This window comes from Osmerus mordax, chromosome 28 (assembly GCF_038355195.1).
Source record: "Osmerus mordax isolate fOsmMor3 chromosome 28, fOsmMor3.pri, whole genome shotgun sequence".
NCBI classification, from domain to species: Eukaryota; Metazoa; Chordata; class Actinopteri; order Osmeriformes; family Osmeridae; genus Osmerus; species Osmerus mordax.
Window position 1 is genome coordinate 2,498,004 of NC_090077.1, and position 15,982 is coordinate 2,513,985.

The 15,982-nt window shown below is 55.3% G+C and overlaps 1 protein-coding gene across 1 annotated transcript in view; it reads left to right on the forward strand.

Moving 5' to 3' along the window:
• Positions 1-12,335, forward strand: part of LOC136937823 (nuclear receptor corepressor 2-like) — a 27,991-nt gene extending 15,656 nt beyond the window's left edge. The window contains 20 exon segments of the mRNA XM_067230940.1: positions 1,330-1,480; positions 1,569-1,718; positions 1,901-1,987; positions 2,095-2,342; positions 2,465-2,494; positions 2,600-2,948; positions 3,112-3,330; positions 3,439-3,684; positions 3,815-3,964; positions 4,084-4,332; positions 4,491-4,740; positions 5,090-5,595; positions 8,283-8,422; positions 8,550-8,740; positions 8,826-8,957; positions 9,462-9,595; positions 9,932-9,985; positions 10,339-10,542; positions 10,651-10,827; positions 11,137-12,335. Of these exon segments, the coding sequence (XP_067087041.1) occupies positions 1,330-1,480; positions 1,569-1,718; positions 1,901-1,987; positions 2,095-2,342; positions 2,465-2,494; positions 2,600-2,948; positions 3,112-3,330; positions 3,439-3,684; positions 3,815-3,964; positions 4,084-4,332; positions 4,491-4,740; positions 5,090-5,595; positions 8,283-8,422; positions 8,550-8,740; positions 8,826-8,957; positions 9,462-9,595; positions 9,932-9,985; positions 10,339-10,542; positions 10,651-10,827; positions 11,137-11,321 (3,852 nt within the window). The 3' untranslated portion in view covers positions 11,322-12,335.
• Positions 12,336-15,982: the final 3,647 nt, after the last annotated feature.

Genomic DNA, 15,982 nt, shown 5'->3' on the forward strand with positions numbered 1-15,982 from the left:
CTCTGTTCCTCCTGCTCCTGCTCCTCCCTCTGTTCCTCCCTCTGTTCCTCCTGCTCCTGTTCCTCCTGCTCCTGTTCCTCTCTCTGTTCCTCCCTCTGCTCCTCCCTCTGCTCCTCCCTCTGCTCCTCCCTCTGTTCCTCCTGCTCCTGTTCCTCTCTCTGTTCCTCCCTCTGTTTCTCCCTCTGCTCCTCCCTCTGTTCCTCCCTCTGTTCCTCCTCCTGCTCCTCTTCCTGCTGTGGGAGCTGGTGTGATATAACCACAGCTCTGAGTACTCCACGTCGCCCTGGCAACAGGTACACACCGTGCCATGTCCATTCTCTCCTTTATTTATCTGTTTACTCTCTGCGCTGGCTAAGCCCCGTCACCGATACGTACGCCTTCTGTAATACCTCAGCCAACTGTCCTGGAAACTGGGAAGGAGGGCGGGGGGGGGGGGGGGAGGGGGCTGTTATACGCCCAGATAGATAGCTGAGGGAAAAGTGAGAGAGGTCATATATAATCAGAGCTGGTGCCGAGGTCACACGGTTTGTTTGTCGAGCTGACTGCCGAGCGGATCGTATGCCATGTGCGTCGGCGCGCGCGTGTGTGTGTGTGCGCGCCCGCGCGGCGTGTGTACACACAAACACACACACACGTAGATAAGCCTGTGTTGCATCAGGTGCATGGGTCTCATCTCCTCCTGATGACGAGAGTAGATTTGGGAGATAAGAGGGCTGCCTCGGTCAGGGCCACCTGATCCCTCCCTCCTCCCTCCTCCTCACCCCACTGCACCCCTCCTCTTCAGGCCTGGCCCCTGACCTTCACCAGCCAGCCCCCTATCTCTGCCGAGAGCTGTAATCAACACACAGGAAATGTGATCCAGGGCACCACATGTCTGTCACCCCCCTCCCCTCCCCCTTCCATCTCACCAGACACCAAGGCCACAGGTCTGGGTTCTGATCCCTGTGAGCACACACACACACACACACACTGCAGCCGCCCAGCGGGCTTACGTAAACACGGCTCTGGCAGGCAGCGCCGGCGGATGTGTGAGTCACGGCCTGCGTGAGCCAGGCATGGGACTCTGAGTCCTCCTTGTCAGCTGCTGTTAGGAGCAGCAGGTGACAGGTGTTAGGGCTGGGGAGGGGCTGTTTGAGAGACTTCCGCTTGTAGTGGAGTGTGTCATCAGGCCTGGGTGTTTGTGTGGGTGAGAGTAGCTGTGGGAGGTCACTTCTTCTGCAGCCGTTATCGTCGAGCTCTCACAGGTTTTAAGTGCGTCGCTGATCGAATCCTCCGTCGAGCAAATGGGTCCTGCCCGGATGACTCAGCATCTCCCCTCCCGCTCCACAGGGCACCCCCGCAGACGTCCTGTACAAGGGCACCATCACGCGCCTCATCGCCGAGGACAGCCCCAGCCGCGCCGAGCGGGAGCGGGACGAGGCCATGTCCAAGGGACACGTGGTGTACGAGGGCCTCAGCGGGCACATCCTCACCTACGACCGTGAGTATCTGGGACCCGGACGCTCTCCTGCTAGTCCGGAGGTGCATCCAACCTCATCCTCCTCCCTTGTCTCGTATCTCCTCCTCAGGCTCCGCCTCCCAGAACCCCAAGGACGAGGGCCGCGGCCCGGGGCAGCCGGGGGAGCTGGTGGGGCTGAAGCGGCCCTACGACGTCATGGAGGGGGGCATCTCCAGGGGCTTGCCCATGAGGGACTCCCTGTCTGCCGCCACCTGCGAGGGTGAGGAGAACACACACACCTCAGACCTCCAGCTGGTGTTGCCCAGGAGAACCCACACACCTCAGACCTCCACCTGGTGTTGCCCAGGAGAACCCACACACCTCAGACCTCCACAGGCTCCACCTGGTGTTGCGCTGGCTTATCTTGTCTCTTTTTGTCCCCCCCCCCCCCTCCCATGCCAGGGCTGATAAGCAGAGCTATGCCCCACGAGAGAGACAGCCCACACCCCTTCAAGGACGCCCACCACATCCGCGGGTCCATCTCCCAAGGTAGAGAAGCCCTCCATGCTCTGAGACAAGCTTCCAGGGTTCTGGAAGGTGAATGGACGAGAGACAGTACACATGCTTATTCTGCTACCTGTCTCTCCCCCCTCCAGGTATACCTCGTCACCTGGACCCCCAGGACGGCTACCTCCGGAGGGAGCCCAAGCAGATGAAGAGGGAGCCATCCCCCCCGCCCCGGCCGGGCTCCATGCAGGAGGCCATGAAGGGCCGGGACGCCATGGTGCCCACGGTGAAGGAGGGTGGGCGCTCCATCCACCTCATCCCCCGGGAGGAGCTCCGGCAGCTGGGCTCCGACGGCCTGATGATGGCCAAGCCTGGCAAAGAGGGCATCCTGACCCAGGTGAGCTGGCTCTCTCACTCTCCTCCACTTGTCTCAAGACAATCCATGATATTAAGCTTAGTTACAGCAAGGCAGTATGGGTAATGTAGTTATTTTGGGGTGATTGTATGCCCTTCTCTCAGGGCATTCCCATGAAGCAGGAGGCAGTATGGGTAATGTAGTTATTTGGGGTGATTGTACACCCTTCTCTCAGGGCACTCGCAGGAGGCATTTTGGGTAATGTAGTTATTCAGGGTGGTTGTACGCCCTTCTCGCAGGGCCCTCCCATGAAGCAGGAGGCGGTGGGTTCAGGGAAGCGCCACGACGTGCGCTCCATCATCGCCAGCTCCCCGCGCTCCTACCACGGCCCCCCCCCGCACCTGGACATGCGCCCCGAGCGGGGCCGCTACGACGAGGGCCCCAAGGGCCGACCCAGCGCCGTGGTCAGCACGGCCAGCTCCATGGCCCGCTCCTCGCCCCTCACCATGGGACCGGAGCAGGGGGGCAAGGCCCACCACAGCCCGGGGGGCTACGAGGATCACAAGGGCCCCCTCAGGGCCCCCTACCCGGGGCCCTCTCACCGAGGATCCCCCCTGTCCAGGGAGGGAGGCCAGCGCCAGCATGAGGGTAGGTCGTACCCCACACACACACACACACTCTGTCTCACACACACACTCTGACCCACACACACACTCTGACCCACTCACGCTGCCAAACCTGTTACAGACAAACAAGGTTGTTGTGTTGAGGGATGAAACGCGCTCCGTAACTGAAGTCGTCTTCCCCCCAGGATCCAATAAGAACCAGCCTCAGGAGCGCAAGGCCACGCCCACACCGCGAGAGATGAGCGCCACCAAGTCGCCCCTACCTTCAGTCGCCGAGCAACAGGCGTCGCTGGCGTCGTACGAGCGCCTGCTGCAGGGTCTGGGCGCTGCGGAGGTGTACCGCGGGCCCATCCCCCTGGCCTTCGACCCCTCCTCCCTGCCCCGTGGCATCCCCATCGACCCAGGTACCCCCGCCCCCCGCACCGTCACCCCCGGAAACCACACTCACCACAGCCCCAAAGGCGAGAGGATCAATTCTCACCCCCCTCTCCCCTCTCTCCTCTCTCCTCCAGCTGCCTACTACCTGCCCCGTCACCTGACCCCCAACCCGGCCTACCCCCACCCCTACCCCTACCTGATCAGGGGCTTCCCCGACACGGCCGCCCTGGAGAACCGGCAGACGCTGCTCAACGATTACATCACCTCCCAGCAGATGCACCAGTGGCCGGCGGCCATGGCGGCCCAGCGCACCGACCTGCTGAGGGGCCTGTCCCCCCGGGACCAGCCCATGCCGCTGCAGTACTCTGCAGCCCCGCGCGGTGAGACACACTCTGGGGAAACACGCTCGGCCTGAGCTGGGACACACACACACACACTTCCCTCCCCCAGACTTCCAGAGCACCAGTGAGATGTGTCGCCTTTACCCAACCTCTCCCTTCTCCTCCCCAGGGATCATCGATCTGTCTCAGGTGCACTTACCTGTCCTGGTCCCTCCCTCCGCAGGGGCCGCTGGCTCGACCATGGACCGCATCACCTACATCCCCGGGTCCACCGGGGCCTTCCCCAGCAGGCCCTACACCACCTCCCCCATCTCTCCAGGTATGCCTCCCCTCCCCTCCCTCACCCACCCCTGCTGGGGCTCCAAGCTGGCCCGTCTGGGTGCTGTGGTGGTGTGTGACTCATCTCTGGGTGTGTGTTTGTGTGTGTGTCCTGTGTAGTCGGGCCCTCGCACATGAGCAAGATGCAGGCCACGCCCTCTTCTGCTGAGCGGGAGAGGGAGAGAGACCGCGAGCGAGACCGCGACCGGGAGAGAGACCGGGACCGCGAGAGGGAGAGGGAGCGAGAGAGGGACCGGGAGAGAGACCGCGAGAGGGAGCGAGAGAGGGAGAGAGATCGGGACCGAGACAGGGACCGGGAGAAAGGCGGTTCCCACGGCAACGTGGAGCATGCCCCCATCTGGAGACCAGGTAAACAAAGTAACAACTACAGCAGCAACACACATTATCACACAGTTGATCGATTTTCTGCCATTTTATTTTAATCAATGTGATGCGTGTGGTTATGGTGCTGTGCCATCAGTCCGTGTCTGACCTGTGTGTGTGTGTGTGTGTGCTTCCCTCCCCAGGTACAGAGCACAGCTCCGGGGGCAGCAGCAGTGCACGCCCCCCCTCCCACCCCTACGGCCACCAGCACTCCCCCGCCTCGCCCCGCACCCAGGACAGCATCCAGCAAAGCAGTGCACGCCCCCCCTCCCACCCCTACGGCCACCAGCACTCCCCCGCCTCGCCCCGCACCCAGGACAGCATCCAGCAGAGGCCCAGCGTGCTGCACACTGGGGGCAAGAGTCTGCCTGTCAGCGAGCACTCTGTGCTACGGTGAGCCCTGTTCCACCCTCTGGTACCACCCTCTCTCTCTGTCTCTCTCTCGGCCTCTCTCAGTCTGTCTCTCTCTCTGTTTCTCTCTCTGTCTCTCTCTCTCTTTGTCTCTTTCTCTGTGTCTCTCTGTCTCTCTCTCGGCCTCTCTCTTTGTCTCTCTCTCTGTGTCTCTCTGTTTCTCTTTCTTTCTGTCTCTCTCTCTGTCTCTCTGTCTCTCTGTCTCTCTGTCTCTCTCTCTCTCTCTCTCTCTCTCTCTCTGGAGAACAGAAACGTCACAGCGCTGTCTTTTAATAACACCTATTCAATCGCATCGTTGACTGTTGGCCTTGTGATTCTCCCCCTCGTCCAGGTCCATGCCTCCTGGCGCAAACCGCTACCCAGGCTACAGCCACCTCCAGAGGACCGGGGTGCCCGAGGGCTACCCCTCCGGCCTGGATCCCAGCGGGGCCAAGGACCTCGGGCGTGACGGGGGCAAGAGCAGGGGGGGCCTCCCCAAGCACGCCCAGGACCCGCACGGCATGTCCTCCAGCAAGGCCGAGTCCAAGCTGTCCAGCCCTGGAGGGATGTACCCGGGGCCCTACTCCCAGGCCCCGGCCGCCTCTCACCTCTCAGGCCGGCCTCCACACCTGCTGGCCCCCCAGTCGGATAACCCTCCTGGTCGGGGAGACAGTGGCACACCTAGTAGGGAAAAGACTCAAAACAAAGCGATGTCCATTCAGGAACAAGAGCTCCGAGCACTCGGTAAGACCACCATGACCGCGGCCAACTTCATAAACGCGATTATCATGCGTCAAATTTCTTGTGAAACGGGGATGCCAGAGAAGGGCCCGCAGGGGGCCGTCAGCGCCAGTGATGGTAAGACGCTCTGGATCCCAGGGTCTCCTCACCACCCCGACCCTCCCTCCCCCCTCTGTCTGTGGCCTATTGCACGCTGTGGTGGTTGGCATTATCAAATCAATCCGATTCATTTACATTTTTTTATTTTTTTCTCTCAGCGCTTTTTTTAATTTTTAAATTTAATTTTCTGCATTTTTTTCGGGTTTTCAAAGACCAATATAAATTCTTCTTAAATTTGTTTCTTTCAAATTTGAACACTACCTAAGGGTATCTCTGGACAACCAGCCTCTTAACCTGTAACTGGTCTTCTAGAAACAGAAAGGTTAAAGGCAGTTGAAGCTATGTACGTAGATACTGCAGTAAACCAGGTGACACACATTTCCGCCTTTTTTGAAAACCCCGACTAGCCGCACAGCTGAGCAGGAGAGGCGTGTAGGTTTGACATCACTGCTGCTTATTTTCATTTCCTTTTCGTGAAGGATGAGACTGACTTTACCATGTGGCACCCTTCCCCCCCTCACACACTCACCTGATGGTAGCACCTGGACTTCATACTGAACACTGGGATTTTGAGCCGTAAATTACAATTTAGCCTCAAACGTGTGTTAGTCAGCTAATCAGAAAATATACATCGAAACATGGAGATAAATATCTCATAAAAAATCACGTCAAAGTGGACAGAGCTTTACAAGCCAGGCAGCTAAAGATACTATGACTAAGAAGATTTCTTATTAGTTAGTCATTTACTTTCTAAATGAAACCAAAGAAGGCTACACCTTGAACCCTAAAGCCAGCCAATCAGGATGCAGGATCAATCCTTTAGCCCCACCAATCAGGATGCAGGATCAGGACCAATCCTTTAGCCCCACCAACCACCTCTCAGCCTCCCCAGGGCCTCAGACAGCATGGGTGATCCACAGGAGGGGGACGGGGGTTGGGGGGGCAGGGGACGGGGGGCAGGGCCGGTGACGATCCAGGGGGAGGGGGGTGCTGCAGCTTCTGGGCCGCAAATTTCTGCATGTCGTTATTACGCCTCACTGTCATTTATGCTGCTTCTTCCTGCGCCAAAAACACTCAACGCACCCCTACTCTCTCTCTCTCTCTGTCCCCTCTCTCTCTCTGTCCCCTCTCTCTGTCTCTCTCTCAACAAACTTTCTAAGAATATTTTCCACCATGAGGAATGTGATCCATGTTTTCCTGTACCCCTAAAGCCCCCAGAGAGAGAGCACTACCAGGACACCATGTCCCCAGAGAGAGAGCACTACCAGGACACCATGTCCCCAGAGAGAGAGCACTACCAGGACACCATGTCCCCAGAGAGAGAGCACTACCAGGACACCATGTCCCCAGAGAGAGAGAGCACTACCAGGACACCATGTCCCCAGAGAGAGAGCACTACCAGGACACCATGTCCCCAGAGAGAGAGCACTACCAGGACACCATGTCCCCATAGAGAGAGCACTACCAGGACACCATGTCCCCAGAGAGAGAGCACTACCAGGACACCATGTCCCCAGAGAGAGAGCACTACCAGGACACCATGTCCCCAGAGAGAGAGCACTACCAGGACACCATGTCCCCATAGAGAGAGCACTACCAGGACACCATGTCCCCAGAGAGAGAGAGCACTACCAGGACACCATGTCCCCAGAGAGAGAGCACTACCAGGACACCATGTCCCCAGAGAGAGAGCACTACCAGGACACCATGTCCCCAGAGAGAGAGAGCACTACCAGGACACCATGTCCCCAGAGAGAGAGCACTACCAGGACACCATGTCCCCAGAGAGAGAGAGCACTACCAGGACACCATGTCCCCAGAGAGAGAGCACTACCAGGACACCATGTCCCCAGAGAGAGAGCACTACCAGGACACCATGTCCCCAGAGAGAGAGCACTACCAGGACACCATGTCCCCATAGAGAGAGCACTACCAGGACACCATGTCCCCAGAGAGAGAGAGCACTACCAGGACACCATGTCCCCAGAGAGAGAGCACTACCAGGACACCATGTCCCCAGAGAGAGAGCACTACCAGGACACCATGTCCCCAGAGAGAGAGAGCACTACCAGGACACCATGTCCCCAGAGAGAGAGCACTACCAGGACACCATGTCCCCAGAGAGAGAGAGCACTACCAGGACACCATGTCCCCAGAGAGAGAGCACTACCAGGACACCATGTCCCCAGAGAGAGAGCACTACCAGGACACCATGTCCCCAGAGAGAGAGCACTACCAGGACACCATGTCCCCAGAGACCCCAAACACTGGCGTTTGTTATGAAGGTTTCCGATCCAGTCTATCCCAGTCCTGGCCTTTAGGAAGAGAGCTTTCCGAAAGTCTTTGCGAATCTGAAGGGGCTTTTTTTTTGTTCTCAGTCGCAGTGGAGAGCAGACTTGACAGTGCAGTGAACCTGCCTGTGATCTCTCAGGAGCATGGCTGTTGCCTTGAGACCCTGTGTGCTCACCTCATACTCAACAAGCCTCCATCTGCATCTTTACGTGACCAACAGGAAGTGCTTGAATGGTTGTTGTGTCACTCTTGACTGCGTCCCCGTCGACTTAATGCGGCTTTTCTTTTCTGTCCTGTCCCCCTGTCCGGATGCTGCTCTCAATATCCATGTGTGTCTGTGTGTGTGTGTGTCTGTCTGTGTGTGTGTCTGTGTGTCTGTGTGTCTGTGTGTGTGTCCGGATGTCTCCTCCCAGCTCAACAGAAGATGGTGCCCATGGAGCATGCTCTGTACCGCCCCCCCTCTGAGGAGAGACTGTCCCCGGGCCAGCAGCAGCCCCAGTCCCCCTGTGTCAAAGGCAGCCAGAGGGTGGTCACCCTGGCCCAGCACATCAGCGTGAGTCCCACACACACACACACACACACAGTCATCACCGACAGCACAGCATGCAGTTCAACCCAGCCATCCCAGCTTGTATCGACTGAAAGGAAGCTGAATGTGTGTGCTGCTGCGTGGCTCACAGGAGGTGATCACCAAGGACTACAGACAGAACCTGCAGCAGCAGGCTCCCATGCAGCAGGCCTACCACAGCTCCCCAGTCCTGGACCTGACCCGGCCCCCCAGCGCCCCCCAGCCCCCGTCCTCCTCCCAGGAGCCCGGCCAGGGGCCCCGCTACCCCCCGGACGGCGGCGGAGGCGAGCGAGCCAGGGACAGGTAGGAGCGTTGGTGGGGAGGGGGGGGGGGTAGTGCTCGGGAGTGGGGCCGCAGCGCCTGACGCGGGGTGTGTTTGTGTCCCCAGGTCCCCCACCCAGCCCAAGATGTCCCCCGTCGGCATGTCGGCTGACGGCATCGAGCCCGTGTCCCCTGCCGGAGCCATGTCTGAGCCAGAGACACAGGGGTCCTCCTACCCCGCTGAGCAGGGGGAGCAGGGGTGAGCACAGCCCCCACACAGCCCTCACACAGCCCCCCACACAGCCCCCACACAGCCCCCCACACAGCCCCCACACAGCCCCCCACACAGCCCCCCACACATCCCCCACACAGCCCCCCAAACAGCCCCCACACATCCCCTCACACAGCCCCCACACAGCCCCCCACACAGCCCCCACACAGCCCCCACACAGCCCCCCACACAGCCCCCACACAGCCCCCCACACAGCCCCCACACAGCCCCCCACACATCCCCCACACAGCCCCCCAAACAGCCCCCACACAGCCCCCCACACAGCCCCTCACACAGCCCCCCACACAGCCCCCCACACAGCCCCCCACACAGCCCCCACACAGCCCCCCACACAGCCCCACTGGAGAGCACAGCACTAAGAGAGGGCGTTAACATCTTGGAAGTTGATTCTCGTGTTCTCTGTCTCGGTGATGGTGATGTCACCCTCTCTCCTCTCTAACCCATCTTGTTCGTCCCTCTCTCTCCCTGCAGCATGGGCTCTCGCTCGCCCCCCAACACCTCCCAGCCCCCGGCCTTCTTCAGCAAGCTCACGGAGAGCACCTCGGCCATCGTCAAGTCCAAGAAGCAGGAGATGATCAAGAAGATAGGAGGAGACAGCGACTTCAGTAAGTCTGACCTCAGCAGCAGACAGCACACCTCTCTATCTCTCTCTCCCTCTGTCTCTCTCTCTGTCTCTATCTCTCTTTCTCTCTCCCTCTGTCTCTCTCTCTGTCTCTCTATCTCTCTCTCCATCTGTCCTTCTCTCTATCTCTTTCTCTCACTCCCTCTCTCTCTATCTCTCTCACTCTCTCTCCCTCTCTCTCTCTCTCACTAGCTCTCTCTCTCCCTCTGTGTCTCTCTCTCCCTCTGTCTCTCTGTCTCTCTCTCTCATCTATAAAACATATCTTGGGTCATTTACGCAGAGAGAGCTTGTGTGAGGCAATCCCTTTTCTCGCTTTCAGACGCCGGCCAGCCAGGAACAGAGATCTTCAACATGCCTGCCTCCACCACTGCAGGTACGCAGTCTCCCTCTTTGCTTCTTTCTCCTCCCTCCTGGCTGTTCTCCAGAGACTCCTAACCTACATCATGTCCACTTACTTGATAGACTGAAGCCTGCGTCGGCACTAAATCAACCAGTGAGTCTTGTGCTAACTCTCTCTCTCTCTCTCTCTGCTGTCCTGCTCTCTCCTGTCTTATCTCCTCCACTCCCTCCCTTTCTCTCCCCTTTGCTCTCTGTCATCCTCCCTCCTCCTTCCCCCCTCCCCTTCTCCTCCCTCCCCTCTCTATCTGTCATCTCCTCTCTCTTTTCCTGTCCTCTCCCCTCCCTCCCCCCCCCCCCTCCACCCTCCCTCCTCCCTCCCTCCCCCAGGACCAGTGAGTATTCGCAGCCACCCTCCCCCCGAGGCGTCCAGTAACACCATCGGCCTGGAGGCCATCATCAGGAAGGCCCTGATGGGGAACTACGACGAGCAGGCCGAGGAGCGCCCCGCCCCCAACGCCATGCCGGCCGGCGCGGCCGCCCCCATGCCCGCCGCGGACGGACGCCCCCCCGACGACGCGTATCCTCAACCAGGTGGGACAAGTAGTTCCTTCTTGACGTAGTGTGTCTGTGATGAGAATCGGCGTTTGCCAGTGTTTTGTTGTTGGCGAGAGGGTACTGTAACTGTGTGTGTGTGGGCAGGTGGGGGGAAGTCCAAGGGCAGCGGGCGCTCTAACGGGCGGAAGGCCAAGTCCCCCGGCCCCGGCCTGTCCGGGGGGGAGAGACCCTCCTCCGTGTCCTCTGTCCACTCTGAGGGGGACTGCAACCGCCGCACGCCCCTCACCAACCGCGTGTGGGAGGACCGGCCCTCATCCACCGGTACCTAACACACACACACTCTTACTCTCTCACACACACATACACACACTCTTACTCTCTCACACACACATACACACACTCTTACTCTCTTACACACACACACACACACACACTCGTACTCTCTCACACACACACACACACACACTCGTACTCTCTCTCACACACACACACATACTCTCTCACACACACACACACACACACTCTTACTCTCTCACACACTCTTACTCTCTCTCTCTCTCACACACACACACACACACACACTATTATTTGAAAGTGTGACACATGACTCTGTTGCTGTGTGTCCTCCAGGCTCCACCCCGTTCCCCTGCAACCCCCTGACCATGCGCTTCCCTGGGGGCATGGTATCCGCCTCCTCCCCCTCCTCCGGCCAGATGGGGGCCCAGGGGGCGGGGCCGGGGCAGGGCCGCACCTGGGAGGAGGAGCCTAAGCCCCTGCTGTGCTCTCAGTACGAGACCCTATCTGACAGCGAGTGAGAGAGACGGAACAGCAGCCCCGCCAGCCAACAGCCTCCACGCTGCTACACACACACACACGCACACACACGCACACACACACGCACACACACACACGCACACACACACACACACGTACATACTTGCACACGTCATTCCTCTCGCCGGTTCTACCTTCATCATGCATGGTGTGTGACAAGATCTCTGCCCCACCCCCCCAGCCCTCTTTCCCTCCACACATCTGCACACCTGAGGATCCAAGTACTGAGGTGCTGAAACACTGCTGCTCAGTGTGTGAGAGAGAGAGAGAGGGAGAGAGAGAGAGGGAGAGGGAGAGAGAGAGAGAGAGAGAGAGAGGGAGAGAGAGTGTGCGTGTGTGTATGCACTCACTCCAGGACTACTCTAAAGGACAAATCACTTGTAGTTTTTTTCTTCTCCTTCCTGTTTGCTGGCCTTATTAACACGGACCCATCACCCCCACACACTTCTAGCTCTAGTTTCTTCCGCGGTTCGTGGAAGGGGCTCGGTACGGCCCCGCTGTGCGGCGATGCTGAAGGACTGGGTGTTACAGAGGCCCCCTGGGGGCCCCTAGGGCTGAGTCTGCATGCTGGGAGGAGGTGCGGCGATGCTGAAGGACTGGGTGTTACAGAGGCCCCCTGGGGGCCCCTGGGCTGAGTCTGCATGCTGGGAGGAGGTGCGGCGATGCTGAAGGACTGGGTGTTACAGAGGCCCCCTGGGGGCCCCTGGGCTGAGTCTGCATGCTGGGAGGAGGCTCTCCTCCCCAGGCCTGGCCCCCTCTGCTGTATGGGACGGCCCCCCAGGGCTTCTACCACTACGAGCCATCAGGCGATGAACAGGAGGACACTTTGTTTTCTCGTTGTTGTTTTGGTCTCTTTCTCCCTCCCTCCCCCCCCCTCTTCTTTAAATCAAGTCAGTCCAGTCCTGTGTTTGAAAGTGAAAAGAGACCTTTAGTACTTTTTGATGGTGAACTTTTTAGATGCTGTCAGCTGTCGTCTCTTATCTGCAATGATCTATCTGGGGGGGTGGGTGGGTGGTGCGGGGCGGAGGGGTACGTACGGGGGAGGGGTCATATCATTGGTTTACAGGGTAAACATGCTGTCCATCGTTGATGTCATCATACATGAGAAATGTTATTGGAGGACAGTTTGAAGGCGCACGGTCTCTGGGCATCCGCGAGACACCCGAGATTGGTCGGATGAGATGTCACTCGAGACTAGCGACTCTCTCACTGTTTTTATATTAACCATGTCTACGTGTTTGTTGAGACTGTTTTTTTTGGATGTTAAGCACTTAGTTGTCAATCTGTTCACAATGGCATTTTAAAGAATCTGTGTTTGGGGCAGATCGTAACGGACTCCAGGAGAAGGAGGGTCCGACTGTGGAGGAGGGGCCTCTTTGGAACACCGTAGTCGTTGAGTTTAGGTCTTAGGTCTCACCACCCTCATCCTCCATCGCTCCCACACTCGAGCCACAATCACAGCAGTAGCTAAAGGCGAGCTGGCCGCTCGGAGCCGGGTGGAGACCCAACCTTCTAGCTGCTCCGGGGGCCAGCCTCCCAACATCCCCCGTCGGATTGAGAGTTCTAAGAGGCGACAAATAAAAAAAAGCCATCTCTCTGTGAGCCTCGGCCCGTGGCCGCAAGAAGCCCGTCTGCCAGCTGCGGTGGACAGCCTGACCTGGGATCTCTCTGCAGGAGGGGAGGGTCCGGGCCTCTCACCTGGCCTGGCTCCTTCCCAAACCCACACCCTATTTTGTACAGTTATGAGATATTTCTAGTGTTAAGTGCCATTTATTTTACATATACAGTACTGAAGTTACCAAGTGACGCACAAATGTTTTTTTTTCTTTTTTTTCTGCTTTTTCTAATACTTTTTTGTTTTTCATGCCAGGGTTTATACGTGTCCATGCAGGGAAGTTTTGAAACCAATAGCAAATGAAACGTCCTTCTTTTGATTTCTACAATTTAAGCACTTCCTGTTTGTCTTTTGTTTTTTTTCTTCCTTTTTTTTTCCACGGTTCATGTTTCCAATCTGTCACAGCCTTAGCCCTTTACTCTTTCACCTACTCCAGTTCTAAACTTGATTCAACACATTGGCAATATTTTGCAAGATACAGGTTGTATCTGCTTTGAGTAATCCACAAATACTACTACTTTTGGTTGTGGTTTTCTGCAGTACTGTGTTCTCCACTAGTCTGAGCAGAGTCACAATAATGACAGGGTACAGTACGCAGCCTTCCATGTGCTTCTGAGAGGGGAGAACAGGTCACATCTACTTATTCAGATGACGTCGTGGTTGAAACTTGTTTGAACGGCCGTCTCTGTGGTTCATATGCAGTGCGTCCGGTCAGCAAGTTCCTGTCTGATGGTGCCGGAGGGGGACACTGCAGGGGACAGTCCTGTGTGCTGGCTGGGGACCCTGGAGACTTGTTAGTAATGAGCAGGTGTCATGGTTGTCATGGTTATCGGGCTGGATCCTCGCGCGCTTCCTCTCTCGCCCTCGCGCCTCTCCCTCCTCTCTCCTTCCCTCCCTCCCTCCTCTCTCCAAGCTGCTTCCCTCTCCTCCCCTTCTCATCACTCCCTTCCTCCTCTTACCTCTTACAAACTGAATCTACGTCGTTTTTGAAAAACAGTGAAGTGACGGCGAGACTGAAACCACATCCAGATGTTTCACCTTGTCACACAGCAGAGAGCGACACGGGAGTGGTTTTTAAAAGTGTACTGAACTGCGTTTTAATCCTAACATGCTGTTTTGTGTTTTCACATTGCTCGTTTGATTTCAACCCCCTCGTGTTCCTCTCCTAGCTTGTCGTTCGAGTTTCATTTGTAATTGAAAACAAAACGGACTCATGGCTGATAAGTTTCCTGAGTTCTCCATGTGTGGGCGGTGGGATGTCATAGACAGTACATTGTTTAACCATATTGTGCATAATGATTTTTTTCTTTTCTTTTTTATTATAACCCACTGTATAATAGCAAGGATTGTATATAGAACTCAAGAGATGTAAATATTTATGTGGCTTGCTTCAAGGTTGGTATTTACAGAAAAACTATTCACACTGTTAAAATTCTACATGCCCACCAGCAAGCTTTGTGGATAGCAGTGTAAAAACGAAAAACAACAAAAAAACACTGCCTTAATGTTTAAATAAAAAGCTTATTGCCATTGACAATGCTGTCTGTGTTGTTAATATAAGGAATAGCTACACCTTAAAAGTGAAAATGGATGAAGTGAACAATGAAATGGAAGACGGGATAAGAAAACATGGCAATGACTGCTGGTGTCCACAGGGGAGCGCTAGATTCCAGTTCTTGTATTAAACAACAATCGTTCAGGAAAGAAACAACATCTACCACTAACAGAGTTTGTGGAAACACGTGCTCAAAACTAACTGCTTGTTTTAGATATGTAAGTGATTGAGCTTGTAGATAATTTAATATAGAGCTATATTTGTAATATATCGTTTTCTTAACATTGTGTGAACTATGACCTAGCAGACCTCTAGGTAGAGCCACAAGGCCTGTACAACAACACAAGCCTGGTTCAGTCTCAGCCGCAGCGGAGACTGAACCAGGCGAATCTTATTTTGCTACCTGCACAACTAGCACATAACTAGCTGCATAATCTGACACAAATACAGGGTGGTGTTATGGAAGGAAACATAGCTGGCTACATCCAGACGATGTTGCCCTGTTTGTTATGTAGCCGTTTCTTAAACGTTTTTATTAGCTAGCTCTAGCTAGGCTAGCTTCCGGCTAGATTCCTAGGATTCGTGGATTGCTAGAACCGCAAAACTCATGTCACATTGCTAAAAGTACTAATCCCACAATGTACTAATTCCAGTAGTAGGCAGTCCTAAATTTTAGTTAAATTCACGCCGGCATGGATTTACAGACTGCTCCCTCCAGGTAAGTATAAAGTGCACACTACTCTGCTATCCTAGTTCTCTGAAACTACCTGCCAGCTAGCTAAATACGTCGTCACCTTTGTTAATGTAACCCTTGTCTTTGCTTATAGTCCAGTCATTTTATGAAAAAAGGTAGGACAAATTGCAACAGAAGCAAACTCAACGGTGCATAATCTAATTATGTATGTGCTAATTTGCAACAGATCTAAACGTTGGGTATAGCCAGGTGAAAATGTCTTGTTGACATACAACAGTAAAAGACTTAATGTTAAGGTCTGAATGGAACACATTTAGGCTACCCATGAGCATTAATACATAGAGGCAGGAAGAAGTACTTTAAACCAGCCTTTATTAATTATTATTGCAGAGATGGGGTTTGGGGCTGGGTCGTTTCACCAATAATAGTCGTACCAAAGCTCAACACACATCCAGATGTTCCCAATAAATTGTAGTTGATCACCAGGTATGTTTTATTAATGTAGGTTGAATAATCCATTTAGATGACTGAATCACTGCCCCTTATGGTGACATTTGTTTGCCTGTATAGTCTTTTACTGTAAGATGTCAACAAGATTCTACAAGACATGTTCATCTGGCTATATCCAATGTTTAGATATGTTGTGATATTTATGCAAATTAGTGCATACATTATTATGCACCGTTTGCCCATGTTAACAAACCATTTAAAAAAACTTGTAATACATGTTTTGTTTTCATGGTGATATCTAAAGGTAAAAAATGTTACCCTATTCACG